Genomic DNA, 17,163 nt, shown 5'->3' on the forward strand with positions numbered 1-17,163 from the left:
AGTGACTGCTAGGCCCTTATTGGCGTAGTGATCACCACGGGTGACCACAATACTCAGTATCACTGAAACGCGAAAAAAAGAAAATTCTTTGTACTGTAGATTGTAGCGCTCCACATGGGCTCCTGCTTTCACGCTATTTTCCTTCGTCCAAGGCTAGCGAAGTGCTTGCTTTTTGTGCTCGCCGATTCAGCAATTAACAAGGAACGGACTGACACCTGCCACTAAGCATTGAGTGGACATCTCCTACCGCAATCGAACTGTTGACATCTCGAGGCTGCAAGCCTCCGCGCTAACCCTAACGCCGCGGTAAGGCTGTTTCACATGGTGCGATTTTGCACTGCGATTTTCGCAGTTGCGATTTTCGCAGATGCGAAATTCGCAACGGCCGTTTCACATGGTGCGATGTCAACAATGCGACTGATGCGACGCCCAGGGTTGTTTGCTGCCAGATTTTGTCGCAAACGTTGCATAAATTCGTTTAATGTAATGAAAACGATGTGCGCGTTATAATATAATTGACCTCTCTTTATTAGGAACAAATAATACGTGCGTTTTGTAATTTAAAAACGCTTCAAAGTTTAATTTCTTTTGGAGTGCGCAACAGCGGTTTGTGAAGTTCAATACGAATAGAAATGGCGGACGTAAACAGCTGTTCGCAGGTGGTCGTTCAGCGTTGTGTGCTGTCTCGTGTGTGTTTTATGCCTGTGTCGTTCTTCCTGCGGATAAACAAATTACAAGAGGTCCTATCAACAAGCCCCTATAGCTGTTGTCATCGCATATGCAGTATTCGGAATTCGGCTGCAGCGAAGTCGTCATGTCAACGCAGAGCCCCTCGCGCTACCCGTGATTAACGTCAGCTTCTGAAAAACGGATGTGTGTGAATCAGTGGCGCACCGACGGGGGGGGATTCGGGGGTTGTAACCCCCCCCTGAGGCCGACTTAACCCCACCTTTTGTTTAACCCCTTTTCTTTCCTTACGCATTTGAGTACTGCAACTAAGATGTAAGACGCGCAATCGTCTGCACACTCGCAAAAAGCGCATTTTTTTACAATATCCCGTGAAGAAATCGAAATTAGTGCTGTTTAGATGGTATTGGCAAACTGTCAACCCCCCCCTGGCAGACATCCTGGGTGCGCTACTGGTGTGAATTGCTCGTGATTGCGCATTAGCAGTTCCTGCTCCTAGCAATATTGTTGCACCAAACTTACCAGCAAGCACCAACCCAAAAGCTCACGTCTGCCCCTGAACAAAGCCGCAAATTATCTGTGTGTAATTACTGAACGTGCGATGGAATTTGTGTTGTGAACGTTTATCTTAGCGCCAGCCTGGCTCGTCCGTCTCGGCGCCTGTGCTGTCATTATTCATACAAGTGCTCTCTGAATATTTCGAAAGGCGTAAAAGCCGACACCAAATTTTTTCTAGGAGCTGCAGTCACTTGTGTACGTAGTATCGTATCATTCTGGCAGACATGGGCGTCGTATATTTTCTCGTCCTGTTTCTTGCGCTCTTAGTGTGCTGTGAAGCGCAGCCGCGTAGCCACACGGCTAACATTAAAATACCTTGTTAGGAGTACGTTTGTTTGTTTAATAACAAAATCGAACGCTAAAATTTTGTATTCATGGTGGCAAGTGTAAGGTAAGAAGATATCAAAACTATCCGCTAATGGCATGCGTGTGCTTCTACATGCTTCAGCACGTTATCCTTAAAGTGAGGCTGAATACCCCTGATAACCAAAAACCTATGCAACTGGAGCAGGTGCTACGATTCCTTTCCTGGAAATTAAAGCCAGCATCCCAGTCTGTTAAGCTAGTCATGTACTTAACCTATATTAGACCAATGTGATAGCATGCTAACTGGAGCCATTTCAAACTAGGTTATTTGACCAAAATAAGAAAGCGCGAATAAAGTGTCAAGGTACAGTCAAATCTGGTATTCCCGAACCGATTGTATTAGCAAAACTTTATGCCTCCCTGAATTGTCTGCATTAACCCAATGCTGAAAACAGGGGAAGCTGATTCCCTTTCTTGCTGTTGAAAAGCTGCTAGAATCTCAATAACAGACTACTTATGTTCTGGGAGAAAGTGAGGGGCACTGACAATATCTCTAATCTTTTGTATGAGCCTTCACCTTGAACGAAAATGGAATAAAAATATTTACCTTTGCAAGCTTCAGAATCCAAACATTCTCAAAATTTTGAGGAGCCACATTAAATTTTTGAGATATAGACAATAAAAAGTGTGCCTAAGTACAAGTGCACACTGAACACACTTGACTGGTTGAGTGGCCAGCTGCGAATGCAAAAGCGTCCATAGCTGCTACCTCGAGGTGACTGCTAGGTTGCACGTGTGTTTCTCCTATAGCCCGTGTACCTGGCAAGGGGAATGGTTATACGTAGTCCTGTGCTGTTTTTTTTTTTGAATAGGTGGTGGCTAGCTGATTCCATCTGTTTATGTATTTATCATTTGTGTGCATCTTATGTGCATGTGTTTGTGTCATGTTCTGATTGTTATACGTGCAGTGATGCAAGCAGATATTTTTAATATATTGCACTACAGTCATTTATTCAATTTTGTATTGAAATGTACAAAATGTGGCCACCCAGTAATGGCTAGGACAGCCAGCAGGATTGGCAAAAAATATGATACAGATCCAATGCACTTGCTTGAATCGACATAAGGCGAAGCTTTCACGCAACGGTCAGTTAAACTCTAGAAAACTAACTGCAGTGTTGACAGTTGTCCTTATTTCACCCGATGCAACACGTACTCATAGACAATGTTTGCTTATTCACCGCACAGGTCACATAATGTTATGTATACATAGCACGGTGAACTCACTCAAACGTCGGCTAACTAAGACTTCGAACTAACCGTGAGCCCGAGGTCGTTTGAGCCTGACTGAGTAGAATTTTTGTGAATACGAGTAAGAGCAAGCTCAGTTGAGTAAACTTTTAGTGAATATTGTCATGTGGTAGTCAGGGAAAGCTCATCCAAGTATAATTTTAGTGAATATGAGTCAAAGTAAGCTTGGTAAGTGGATTTTGGTGACTATGACTCAGTGCAAGCTCACCTGAGTAGAAATTTGATGAATATAAGTCAGAGCAAGCTTGGCTAAGCAGATATTTGGTGAATATGACTCGGTGCAAGCTTGCCTGAGTAGAATCTTTGTGAATATTAGTCAGATCAAGCTCGGCCGAGTATAATTTTGGTGAATATGAGTCAGAGCAAGCTCGGATAAGTAGAATTTTGGTGAATATGACTCTGAGCAAGCTCGATTGAGTAATGATGGGACATGGTTATACGAGTTTATGCGGTAATACATGTAAGTGCAGATTCATTAGCAACATTTCCTTAATCTTGATGGGCAATACCTACGCCTCGTGATGAGTCTGCACACTTTATGAGCTGTGGACATGCAAGACCCACCCACACTTGAAAAGTGTGGGTGGGTCTTGCCTGTCTTGCACCCACACGAAGGAATGCAACCGGCTGACTTCATTGCACAATTTTGATCTGCTTTTGTTTAATGTGTTATCTACTACTTATAAAAACCAGATATCTGCCTGCATTTCGCATTATTGCATGTGTTTTACAGGAAGTAGAGACAGAGAAGCAAGAAAAGGCAAGGATGTTTATGGCTAAGTAGTTTCTTAGAGTACTGCGATATGTTACAACCAGCATACACAAAAGTAATTCAATGCACTGAAGTAAGCGAAATGTGCAATTACCTTTTAATGTGATGGGTAATACAGACGCAGTAAGGATACAAAGTCTGCAACACACTGAAGGTTTATTGGTTTTTTTATTCAGGAGAAAAATGATGCACCAGAAAAATGAGAGAAAACTGTTTAAATATTGCTTCGAAAACAAATTGGCAATACTGCTTATTCCCAGTCAAAGTGTGAAATATGCTATTGTAGAACATTCATTACGATATCTAGTTTGCACGTTCGCTTTGCGTCTCGCAGCGGAAGTAACAGAACCTAGAAGTGAGATAATTCATTGGGGAAAATGCGCATGAAAGCCCTAACCAACCGACTGCAACTAAATGGTCGCGGCTATAGCGTGACCTATTGACCACAGCATTTGTCCGTAGTTGCATATTCTTTATATTGTTCCGTCCGTAAAAGCATACCGCGATAAAACTGTGGCGTTTTCGTATATCGCGAGTTGTCTCCAGAACCAGAAAATTGGGACGACATCCGAAGGTCATGCCTTCCTGTGAGGGACACCTGTAGTATTTACCAACTCGCAGCGCGTGTGAATAACGGAAAATCACGCAAAAGTACGTACTATCAGCACCCGAAGCCAACCTAAAAAACAGCGTCGCCAGATTAGCAACGTAGCGTGTCAACAAACTCATAGAGATCACTGAACCGAATCTGACCTACGAGTTTTTATCTGTACTGTTCGCGTGTCGGTGCTGATGTTACGTAGCGATTGCGCAATGCAAGGCTCCACTGAATTAGTTGCACTGTTCGAGGCTTGTTGATCCAATATTTGTAGACAAAAAAGTATCTATAAACGTTGCGTTGAGCGACCGCCGTCATTTTCGAAAACGGACCGCGAAATACCTCTCGGCGCAATTTCGACGGAAAAATCACAGCGATTGCTGCGACCAACCGGTTGGTCGCAGCCGAAAATCGCAGAATCGGCCCTGCGACTGCGATTTTCGTCGCATGCGACGGAAATCGCACTTCCGGTGCGATAATCGCAGTGCAAAATCGCACCATGTGAAACGGCCTGTAGACTGCCGAGTGCGTGGACACGCTCGGCTCGTGCCCGCGTGGCATGCGCACGGCGTCCGATTGAGAGCGTCGCGTGCCTACATCGACGAAGAAAGCGTCGAGGAAAACACCACCTGGTCTCCGCCGCCTACACTTTCGAGGAATACAGATGGCTACCCAGCTACAAGAGGAACCGACAAGAATGCAAACCGATGGGACGGACGCGAATTCCGCAACGACATCGGCACGGCCCTACGATGCTAACAGCGGGAAAACAATCGAAAACCAACACATTGAATGGCTGCAAGTCGGACGCAAGAGAAAACAAGCATCGGAACCCATAAAAGCGCAAAACGAAATGCCGAGACAAGACCCTAAGCCCACACCGCAACCGCCAAAACAACGCAACCAGAAGATGCCACCTTTCCCAACCGACGATTTCAAGATTGTCTACAGGCCACAAGACGGACTCGACTTATCGAAATGGAACCTAACCGCAGTCACCCACGCCATCGGAAGATCCAGCGGCCTCACGCAACAGGATTTCAGCGATAACGTTCGAGTTCAGACGCAGAGGGTAGAAAACGTCATCATTGCGAGTACTGCCTTCACTGAACGTGCAACCAAGCTCAAAAGCATAACGACCATCCAGTTAGGGGGCACCTTCTTCAAAGTGAACCCCCACGTGAGACATGCCGACGACGTAAGCAGAGGCTTCATCTACGGTCTCCTGCCAGGTACCAGTAGTGCCGAAATCGTAGCTGGCCTCAGAGTCGATTCGAGATACACAGTTCTCGGTGCACGCATGCTCGGTCGATCTTCCACGGCCGTCATCACTTTCGACGGGCCACACGTCCCGTACTACATCACCTACCAAAGTGGGGACTATCGCTGTAAGCCCTATCGAAAGTCCGTGCAGTACTGCCGGTCGTGTGGTGCCATTGGACATAGCCAAGTCATCTGCCCCAGTCCGAGAAAACACTTCTGCTACAAGTGCGGAGAAGACGCAATTACTCGAGGATCACGAATGCCTACCCAAGTGCAAGAGGAATAATGATTATAAACAGGGATAAGGTGCCTCAGAAAGGCTGGCCAACGTTTCGATAGGAGGACCTATCTTCGTCAGGAGGACCTATCTTCGGACCGGACTGTGAAGGGTGACGATCGTTTCTGCCCCGTGTGGGTGGAGCGGCTCGCTGCGCCCGACGCTTTCCGCCGCTGTCCCCGCTTGGACGCGGGGACGGCTATACCCGAACATGCGCAGGGACTGCCTGAATTCTGAGGGGCGCCCCGTGCCCAATATAGGTCCTCCTATCGAAACGTTGGCCAGCCTTTCTGAGGCACCTTATCCCTGTTTATAATCCTTATTCCTCGTGTGCTATTCCATTAGTCAGCCATCTTTTTTTGATTTTGGATACCCAAGGGCAAAATATGCGAAGAAGCACACGAGACCGCAGGAAAGGAGTGCAAGAAGAAACTGAGAACCAACCCACCACCTTACCAAGTGAGACAACAACAACTTAACAAGGCAAAAGACCAAGACAGCCATTGGAATTTAAGCACCGATGACGAATATCCCAAGCTAGAGAACCCGTCCACAAGCTCTGGCAGTGCACCGCGACGCCATGCCGGCCGAAGCAAGTCTAGGTCTAGGTCTAAGTCTGTCGTACCATCGAGGTCCAAGTCTGGCACGAGATCCCGAACGCGCTCCGTTCAACGAGTCCACTATGCTGCTGCAGCGCGGGGTTACTCTCACAACACTAGCACTTCGGATTTCTCGACTGCAGACACCGCGGCGCTCAGGGCTCTAGAGAACATTGTTCGAAATCAGCAGAAGGCGCTGCAAAGCTTTCGCGACCAGATCCAAAGCCAAGGCGCCGTCATCGACAAGCTCACAAAACTATGCCAAGAACGATGAGAAATTATACACAAGCAGAATGACAACATCGAGAAGCTCACTCATTTATGCCAAGAACAGCAACTAGCTAAACAACAAGCCAAGAACCTCACGAAACAAGAAGTTGGAGCTGTCGTGGAGGAGAAGATTGCACACGTCATCGAAACGAAACTCGAGGCTCTAATTGAATCGAAGCTCACAGTGATAGTTGAGTCCAAGCTCGAAGCAATCTTACAAGCGAAATTGCAGCCAATCCATACCCAAATCGGCAACAAGTTCACGACACTCAGCCACACCATGGACACTCATAAAGCCCAAATCAATGAGATGAAATCCCAGTTTACTAACTTCATAGCCCATGTCAAGAACAAGTACATGAGCCACGCGGAACTTGAGGAAGGGCACGGAAGGAAGAAACGACGGCCACACAGCAAGACGCCTTCCTGCTCGAACTCTCTTGAACGGGAGCACGTTAACGCACGTGGGACTCCTGTGGATGGCAAACTCTAACTGCAAAACTCCAATTTAGCAATCGACTTTCCGCATCTGGCACTGTAACTGTAGTTCCTACAGACCTCGCTTAGCAAATCTACAAGAATATCTAAAGGCAAATCAACCAGACATCATCGCCCTCCAAGAGACCAACACCACAAAAGTTAGGCTTCCAGGATACAACACCCTCACCATAACCACAAGAACCGCCATAGTTCTCAATAAGACAATTACGGCCCAAGAACACAGGATAGAAGACACCACGATTGAGAACACTATAGTGGAAATCATAGCCGACCGCAAGTCGCCCCAAAGCCTCTACATGGCTAACATATACAGTCCACCGCAAGACCAGCTCGCGGACTACGATCACTTCATCCGCGAACTCCGAAAACGCACAAGAGGCCACCGGCTCGTAGTCGTAGGGGACTTTAACGCCCCGCACACGGCCTGGGGCTATGCCACCACCACGAAGAAAGGCGCGAGAGTCCACGACGCCGCTCAGCAACACGGCCTCACGTTGTGGAACGATTCACTCCAGCCTACGAGAGTCGGAAACAGCGTCTCAAGAGACACCAACCCCGACCTTACCTTTACGCGGGACGTGAAGAACGCGATCTGGACCTGTCTCCCAGATACTCTTGGTAGTGACCACCACATCGTTCAACTCGACATCGAGCGCGCACGACGACCGGCCAGGACTGGCAGGACAAGAATAACGGAATGGAATGCCTTCAGAAGCGAGCTCGACAATCAAACTACCATATCGGACATGGACGCCTGGCTCAAACAGATCCTGGATACCTGCCGAACGGTTCACAAAAATCATCCCACTTGATGACGATCACCCCGCATAGACACCCACCTACTCCACCTCTGGGAGGCCTGAAGGGCCCTACTCAAGAGATGGAAGAGGCAGAAACTCAACACGCAACACAGGAAAAGATTCGCCCTATTGACAGAACTGTCGCAGGAATATGCTGAACAGTTAGCCAGAAACAACTGGCGCGCCTTCTGCGAGAAGCTTCAGGGCACGCTCAGTACCAAGAAAACGTGGCACCTGCTGCGCGCTCTCCTCGACGAAGGCCCCACCAAGACGCAGCAACGGCAACACATCCGTCGATTAGCACACAACTACGACGGCTCGGAGGAAGACCTATTCCGCGAACTATGCAACAAGATCCGTGGTCCCTCCCAACCAGCGACAACCCCGCCACTCAAAGAATATGAAGGCAGACCCAACTCTCTCTTGGACCGGTCCTTCACACCAGCAGAGCTCCAAGCAGCCATCTCCAAGCTCACGAGAAACACGAGCCCAGGCAAGGACAGGATACTGAACAAGCACCTACGACAGCTGCCCCAACAGGCATTGACGGCTCTCCTCCGGTATTACAACGAGTGCTGGGACAAAAGAGAGCTGCCGGCCGCGTGGAAGCACTCGGAAGTGCTCATGATACCAAAGCCCAACAAGCCCACAGCTGTCGAGAACCTGAGACCAATCTCTCTCACTTCGTGCGTTGGTAAGCTATTTGAGCATATGGTCCACGATCGGCTCACATCGCACCTCGAAGACAATGGGCACTATCCAGACACCATGTTCGGATTCCGCCAGCTTCTTTCTACGCAAGACGTCTTTCTTCTCCTAAACGATGACCTCATTGACCATCTCAGCAAGAATACCAAGTCGTGCGTCCTTGCCATCGACGTGAAGGGCGCATTTGACAATGTCAGCCACAAAGCGATAATACAAAACCTCGAGGAGACCGCCTGCGGTTCAAAGACCTACGGCTATGTCAGTAACTTCCTCACCGGCTGGACGGCCACGGTGGGGATATCCAACTTACGCAGTAAGGAATTCAAGCTGCCGAACAGGGGAACGCCGCAAGGCTCCGTCGTGTCGCGCCTCCTATTCAACGGGCACTCCTCAAGCTCCCCCGGCTTCTCAAAAACATCCCAGGCCTGCGTCACGCCTTCTACGCGGACGAGATCATGCTCTGGACGCGAGGAACGAGCACCGGAGAGCAAGAACGTTGCCTTCAAGAAGCGGTTGATGTTATCGAGCACTACCTTGATAGCTGCGGCCTCCACTGCGCACCTGAGAAATTGGAGCTACTTGTACTCAAGGCACGCACGAGGGGTAGACCTCCCACCTGCGAAGCTCCAGACCCATGCGTCATGCTCAAGGGGATCCAAATACCGAAGGTCGCCTCGCTTCGAGTACTAGGCTTGCACCTGCACTGAGATGGATCAGGAGTCGCCACGCTCCCACGGCTCCAACGCACAATCTCCCAACTCACACACCTCGTAAGGAGAGTAGCCAATCGACGCAGTGGCCTCAAGGAGCAAGACACCCCGAGAGTCGTTCAAGCTCTGCTGACCAGCAGAATAACGTACGCAACCCCGTACCTGGCTCTTAAGAATTGCGAAGTCGACAAGCTCAATGTCATCATCCGCAAAGCTACGAAGCTCGCCATGGGTCTACCACCCGTGGCATCTACCACCCGACTTCTCAAAATGGGTGCTCTAACACCTGGCAAGAGCTGGTGGAAGCCCAGAAAACCAACCAACTCGAGAGGCTGAAGCTCACGCCGACAGGCACATCGGTCCTTGCGCGCCTCGGCTACGGTGAACGCTACATCTCCGACGCGGACCGCAAGGTCAAGATACCGCCATGCTTAAGAGAATCCTTGAGCATCAACAAACTACCGTGCAACATGCATCCCGAGCATCATCGGGGACGCCAGCTAGCTCGAGTCGACGCCATCCGAAGACGCCACAAGCATGATCCAGATGCTCGCTACGTAGATGCGTCCAAATACCCGGGAAAAACCGCTTACGCCCTTAGTGTGGTTGACTCGAGAGGCAAAGAATTGGTATCCGCCACAGTCAGGGTGCGGAACTCGGAGACAGCGGAAGAAGCGGCGATCGCCCTCGCCACCACCACGAGCACGAACGCGGTCGCAGTCTTCACGGACTCCCATTCTGCAGTAAGCAATTACACGAGAGGCCGAATATCGGTGGAAGCAGTCAAAATTCTGCAGAAAAGAAGCACTCCGCTCCCTTATACCTGCGTCACGTGGGTACCAGGGCACGATGGGCTCGAGGGAAACGAAGCGGCACACGCCGCGGCCCGCGATCACGTCAACCGGGCCTCTCTCGCCGCCTCGCGAGACCCCCGACCACCTGGTGACGCAGCGGAAACGGAGACAATACCCTCCACGTATAACGCCATCCTCCAACACTACCGACTGGGACGCAAGGTGTACCCGCCACCTCATCCGAAACTGACCAAAGAGGAAAGTACCGCATTCCGAAGACTGCAGAGCAATACGTACACCCATGGGATCCTCATGCATCGTATCCACCCGACACTACACACCTACAACTGCCCGATCTGCGCCGTGCCAGACACTCTGGCTCATTTGCTACTCGAGTGCCCGTGGCGCCCCGAAGATGCCGTTACCAAACATACAACGTCCGAAGACGTGAACCTCCTCGCCGAGACGTGAGAGGCCAAGATCTCCACCCCGGCCCTGGACGAACAACGACGTCTTGTCGCCAGAGCCCGGGATGCTATCGCAGCCAGAGGATTCCTCGAATGAGGGACCCTCCCACCTAGAGTGATCCACAGCTCAAACGCTCGGGAACACCGTCTCGAAAATTAAAGTTTATTTCATCATCATCATCATCATTTGTACTGTAAGTTACATTGCTAGTATGTTCTCTATAATTAAAGTACGGTGGGGATTTGTTGCATCAGAATACATTCTCTCGCCTTCCTATTTGTTTTTTTATAATTTTGACATTTGCAATCCACACACTATTCTACAAGATTTTCCTTTCGTCCAGTTGCTTGTTGTTAACCCTAAGTCGGGCCCATTCCTTCAGCTTATATTTCTTGTATTACATAGTTGTCGACGCATCCACCGCGTTGTATCGATGTAGCTGTCGTGCAGCTGAGCAAGAGGCTGCGGCTCGATTCCCGGCCGAATTGACGACATTCAGACGGAATAGCAGTGTGCAAACACGGGTCGTTTTCGTAATTTGGGAGTGTGTTATATAACATGAGTTCGTCACATCTTTAAACGCTCACATAGGCATCCCTCGTAGTCTGCTATGCAGCTTCGCAACGGTACACCGTGGGACTCAACATTAGGTTTTTGGGGAAAGTTATCATGATCTTGAGTCGCTGCTCGCATGTGAAAAGGTTTGTTAACATGATTTCGTTAGATAATCGTTTTTTTCTTTGTTCCAGAGTCAACCTAGCCCTCAGAAATTTTAAACGTTTCGCAGAAGTATTCGGTTGCTCAAATACCTCGTATATGAACCCACCTAATAAAGAAAGGTGCACATTATGGTGATAAAACTGGAGAAGTCACGATGAATGTTATGAACCACAAACATGTTGGACGAAGACTATTGAAAATGTCTTTTTTCGCTAGGTACTTGCATGTATACAAAGTGTTTTGTCGTTTTCATTCGCAATGAAATCAATAAATGTGATATGTGATTGTCTACTTACGTATGCTTCTAAGGGGCAGGGCCGGAGAGGTGCTTATCTTGCCCCTCCTTTCCGCCACCATGCCCCAAGAAGATCCACCAGGAGCCCCCAGTGTCACCGTCTCTTCCCCACCGGCCGTTCCTTCATGGACCGTCCGCACGCTGCAGCGCGATCCCACCATGTTCGCTGGCCTTCCTAGTGAGGACGTTGACGACTGGCTGGACAATTATGACCGAGTGAGTGAATCTAACCGGTGGGATGGTTCTCACAAGCTTCGGAGCGTCGCATTCTACCTCACTGACGTTGCCAGGACTTGGTTTCTTAACCATGAGCGCTCCTTCCCTGACTGGGCGGCTTTCAGACACCAGCTTCGGCAAATTTTCGGCGCCCCCAACGTCCGCTCTGAGGTAGCCAAGAAAAAGCTTGATGCACGCATGCAACTTCCCGGGGAAACATACACCTCTTATATCGAGGACGTCCTCGCCCTTTGTCGCCGGGTTGACGCAGCCATGACTGAATCAGATCGTGTTCGTCATATCCTCAAGGGCATTGCCCACGTCGCTTTCAACGCACTGGCCATCAAGAATCCAAATATCGTTAACGATGTTATCGCGACTTGCCAGCATCTGGACGCCCTGCAGGGCATCCGTTTACAACCTGTCGCCTGTGACACGCCTCCTTCCTCCGATACGGACCTGCGTGTCCTGATTCGGACTCTCATACGCGAGGAGCTCCAAGTGTATGGCCTGCGCAGTCCTCCCGTTCTTCAGCCGCAACCTTCGGTTCGACATCATCAAAGAGGAGCTGTCCTCCATGGCCTGCACTGTGGGCTGTGTCCCTCCTTCGCCGGCGCCCTCGTATGCTCAGGTTGCGGCTATGCAACCAGCGTTCGTTCAGACAACGCCTCCTGCTCCTGCTACTCCCAACCATCTGGCGACTCTGGCACCTCGTGCTCCTGCCACAGCATATTACCTTACCCGGCCTTCGCCCCGCCCCATTTGTTATTACTGCGGTATTCGCGGGCACATATCGCGCTTTTGTCGCAGACAACAGGACGAACGCCGTGGTTACGATGTTTACGAGCGAGACCCATTGCCTCTTCCAAGTCCCTACCAGCGCCGGCTTTCCCAACGCTCACTTACTCCGCCTCCAAATCCCGAAGAGCCTCGCAACTACCGTCCAGGGCGCCGCCGCTCGCCTTCCCCTCTCCGACGCTCGACATCACCTCTGCTACCGGCCTCCCGCACTACTGACAACCGATCGGAAAACTAGATGGTGCAGTTTTTGGAGGGAAAGCTGCATGGCCCGCACAGACTACAATTCCTCCAGTGTGCCTGGCCAATACTTTATTAGTGTGTGTAGAAGGTGTACCCGTTCCTGCATTGATTGATACAGGCGCCGCTATTTCTGTTATTCACGCTGACTTGTGCTCTCGCCTATGCAAGGTTAGTACACCTTACAATGGAGCTATTCTATATGGCGCAAATAATGTTGTGATTCGACCATCGGCGCAATGCACAGTTCGAGTTTCGATTGACGGGATTCGCCACCATATTCAGTTCGCAGTGTTGACTCCCTGTGCTCACATGCTTATACTAGGGTGGGACTTTCTCTCTTCCGCGTCCGCTTTTATTTCGTGCCGTCAATGCCTCGTTAGCTTGACCGAGACCGACAATTCCGACGACTTGCCCGACCCGCGCCTTCGCTTACGAACTGCTGACGATTGTATGGTGCCTGCTGGCCGCGAACAACTTCTTGTAGTTAACTCTGACATCGCCGATGGTGACGTTATAGTTGTACCATCAGCTCGTTGAATATCCGAAGGAATTGCTCTGGCACCTAGCCTTTTTCGCTTCACCAACGGTACGGCCACTTTGGCTGTGCTCAACACAACCACTGAGCCAGTACTTCTTCCTAAAGGCGCTGTTGTCATTTGCGTCTTGGACACTCAGCCTGTCTGTGTGCTTACCTCGACTACTGCTGTTTCACGGGCACCTACCGCTATAGAGCCAGCCCCTGCTTCTGTTCTCGCTAGTCCAATCAGCACTGATCTAACGCCACAGCAGACGGAAGAGTTACTGGCGTTGTTATCCAAGCATAAAGACTCCTTCGACGTGCACTCTCCTCTTCTGGGACAGACTTCTGCAACGGCTCATCGCATACACACAGGTGGAACTTCCATCGTGCGCCGGCGGCCATATCGTGTTTCTTCCGCCGAACGCCAGATTATCGATAGCCACGTTGCCGACATGCTGAAACGAAGCATCATCCACCCTTCCTCAAGCCCTTGGTCGTCACCTGTCGTTTTGGTGCGTAAGAAAGACGGCTCAGTACGATTTTGCGTAGACTACCGTGCCTTGAACAGAATAACCCGCAAAGATGTATATCCACTTCCCCGAATCGATGATGCGTTAGATTCATTACAAGGCGCGGCGTATTTCACCAGCCTTGATCTACGCTCCGGATACTGTCAGATCCCCATGCACGAAGAAGACAAGGAAAAAACTGCCTTTGCCACTCCCGATGGACTGTACGAATTTAACGTAATGCCTTTCGGCCTTTGTAATGCTCCCGCCACATTTGAGCGGATGATTGACACCGTACTACGGGGCCTAAAGTGGAAGAGTTGCTTACGCTACCTTGACGACTTCATCATATTTTCGTCGACCTTCCATCAGCACTTGCAGCGCCTCGACGAAATCTTGACATGCCTCTCTGCTGCTGGCCTTCAGCTGAATACAAAAAAGTGTCACTTCGCCAGCAAAACCATTAAAGTACTCGGACACCTTGTCAGCAAGGAGGGCATTCGACCTGACCCCGATAAGATTACCGCTGTCCTGCGCTTCCCCAGGCCTCAACGCGCCAAAGACTTGCGTAGCTTCCTTGGCCTAGCCTCGTATTTCCGGCGCTTCATACGTAACTTTGGCACCATTGCGGCGCCGCTCCATCAACTACTTCCTTCTGGAGCTCCCTATGTATGGTCGGACGAATGCCAAACTGCTTTTGACGCCCTCAAGCGTGCCCTCACGTCCGAACCTGTGCTTTGTCATTTCGACACACCGCACCCTCTCTTCTACATACTGACGCCAGCGGCCATGGTATCGGCGCTGTTCTTCTGCAACGTCAGCAAACTTCCGAAGAACGTGTGGTCGCATACGCAAGTCGCACGCTAATACCTGCAGAGAAAAATTATACGATTACCGAGCAAGAGTGCCTTGCCGTTGTTTGGTCCGTCCAAAAATTCCGGCCTTATCTGCACGGCCGCCACTTTACGGTCGTTACTGATCACCACGCCTTGTGCTGGTTGGCGACGGTAAAAAATTTAATGGGCCGTCTCGGCCGTTGGATACTTCGTTTACAAGAATACGACTTCGACGTCACCTGCAAGCCTGGAAAGAAACACCAGGATGCCGATGCTCTCTCTCGTTGTCCCCTACCACCGTCTTCAAACACTGCCTGCTTACCACCTTCCGTGAGCAAACCGCCGGACGTCTCTCCTGCATTTCCTTCATTCGCAGCTCTCGACCGGCTCCCACCTAGCCATTCTCATACGTTTGCAACTTGCCAACGTAGTGACCCCTACTGCCACTCCGTTATAGAACGTATTCGGGGATCCTCTCGCACACCTAACGCTCGACTCCGTCGGCAGTTGAAGAACCACAAGATTCAAAATTCGGTGCTATACCGGTACGTGTTTCATCCCGAAGGACACCGTTGGGTCCCTGTAGTTCCCCGATCACTTCGGACCCAGATACTGGAAACCTTTCAGGACGATCCCACTGCCGGTCACTTTGGTTTTCATAAAACCTATGAGCGAATTCGCAGCCGCTTCTCTTGGCCTGGACTTGCAACAAGCATAGCAAAATACGTGGCTTCCTGTTCGATCTGCCAACACCGCAAACGACTGACCTCACCTCCGGCTGCACTGCTACAACCTGTCCCGTGTCCTGAAACTCCTTTCGCAGTAGTTGGTATCGACTTGTATGGTCCACTACACTTATCGGCTGGCGGTAAACGATGGATTGTCACAGCTGTAGACCACTTGACACGGTACGCTGAAACAGCCGCACTACCTTCTGGTTCCGCAGCGGAGGTTGCATCCTTTTTCTTGGAAACAATCTTTTTACGACACGGAGCCCCACGTATTCTTTTGAGTGACCGCGGCAGGACCTTTCTGTCTAAACTTCTCGACGATGTTCTCCGTGCGTCCAATACCATCCATAAAACGACTTCCAGCTACCACCCTCAAACTAATGGCCTCACAGAGCGCTTTCATCGTACGCTGTCCGACATGATTTCAATGTACATCAACCCTGATCACACCAATTATGATGTTATTCTCCCATTCGTCACCTTCGCTTACAACACGGCCGTCCAACGCACAACGGGGTACTCGCCCTTTTTCCTTGTGTATGGTCGTCAACCAATCACTGTCCTCGACGTCTCTTTCTTTGACGTCCCCGTGCCATCGTCCACATCAACGCGTGAGCAATTTGTTTCGCGAATTACCCAGTGTCGCCAGCACGCCCGCATCAACACCGACGCCAGTCAACAAGACCGCAAAACTCGCTATGATGCATCCCACCGTGTCGTTTCCTTCCAGCCTGGAGACGAAGTGTTGCTGTGGACTCCAATTTGCGTTCTTGGTTTATGCGAGAAATTTCAGTCCCATTTTGTCGGGCCTTACACAGTTCAGGAACAGACTTCGCCAGTTACCTATCGTGTCACGCTCGTTGTTACGCCTTTGGACGGCCGCTGCCGTACCACAGAGATTGTGCATGTTTCACGTTTAAAGCCTTTCATACGGCGTTCGCCGCCATAGCCAGCGGCCAGGTTGGCCGCTTCCATGCGCGGGGGTAACTGTGTGAGCATTATATTACCCCTTCATCTTCTTCATCTGTATATACTCATCATCATGGCGAGCGCCATTCGCTTCAGCGCGCGGCCCGCATAATAAACCGTCGAGGTTGAACAGCTGTCTCGCAATATATATATCAGTGCAAGGCGCGCGACCGTGCTGCGAGCGTGCTGCCGCCGTTTCGAGAACGTTCTACGTGCGCCGCCGCTGACATTTCCCTCTTCCTCTCCAGCTCCGCCACCAAGCTTGCCCTCAACACCCCTACTGCGCTGTTGCTGACACTTCCCCTCCCCAGTGCCGCTGTTGCCCTTTGCCTCAACGCCCTCTGGCGTTGCACGCGAGGGCCCGTGTGAGAACGCTAGCAAAAAATTGCATTTGCAAACGTTAGCGCTGGCCCCATTACTCGTTTCCAGATTCCACACACCGCCTGACATTTACTGTAGCCCCAAAGTCGTCTATGAGCGCTATAACGTAGACCTATTGCAAACTTTTCAATTCTGCAATCACCCATCCACGATTGGTCAAAAAATTTACGGACCACCCCACTTCACTTGTCTATCACGCAACGCCACAAAAACCGCAATAGCTCCCTATTTGATATGACGTGTAAACACTGATTATGCATAATGAATCCGAACAAAAGAAAAATAATTATACGTCATTTGACACCTTTTAGCCATTAGCCCGC

General features: G+C 50.2%; 1 protein-coding gene across 3 annotated transcripts in view; it reads left to right on the plus strand.

The window, feature by feature from the left end:
- Window positions 1-11,530, plus strand: part of LOC125942970 (neprilysin-11-like) — a 633,184-nt gene extending 621,654 nt beyond the window's left edge. For all 3 annotated transcript variants that reach the window (XM_049661262.1, XM_049661263.1, XM_049661261.1), the window contains exon 6: window positions 11,372-11,530. In XM_049661262.1, coding sequence (XP_049517219.1) covers window positions 11,372-11,477 — 106 coding nt within the window. In that variant the 3' untranslated portion in view covers window positions 11,478-11,530. The remainder of the gene's footprint in view (window positions 1-11,371) is intronic.
- Window positions 11,531-17,163: the final 5,633 nt, after the last annotated feature.

Source organism: Dermacentor silvarum, chromosome 2 (assembly GCF_013339745.2).
Source record: "Dermacentor silvarum isolate Dsil-2018 chromosome 2, BIME_Dsil_1.4, whole genome shotgun sequence".
In the NCBI taxonomy this organism is placed as follows: Eukaryota; Metazoa; Arthropoda; class Arachnida; order Ixodida; family Ixodidae; genus Dermacentor; species Dermacentor silvarum.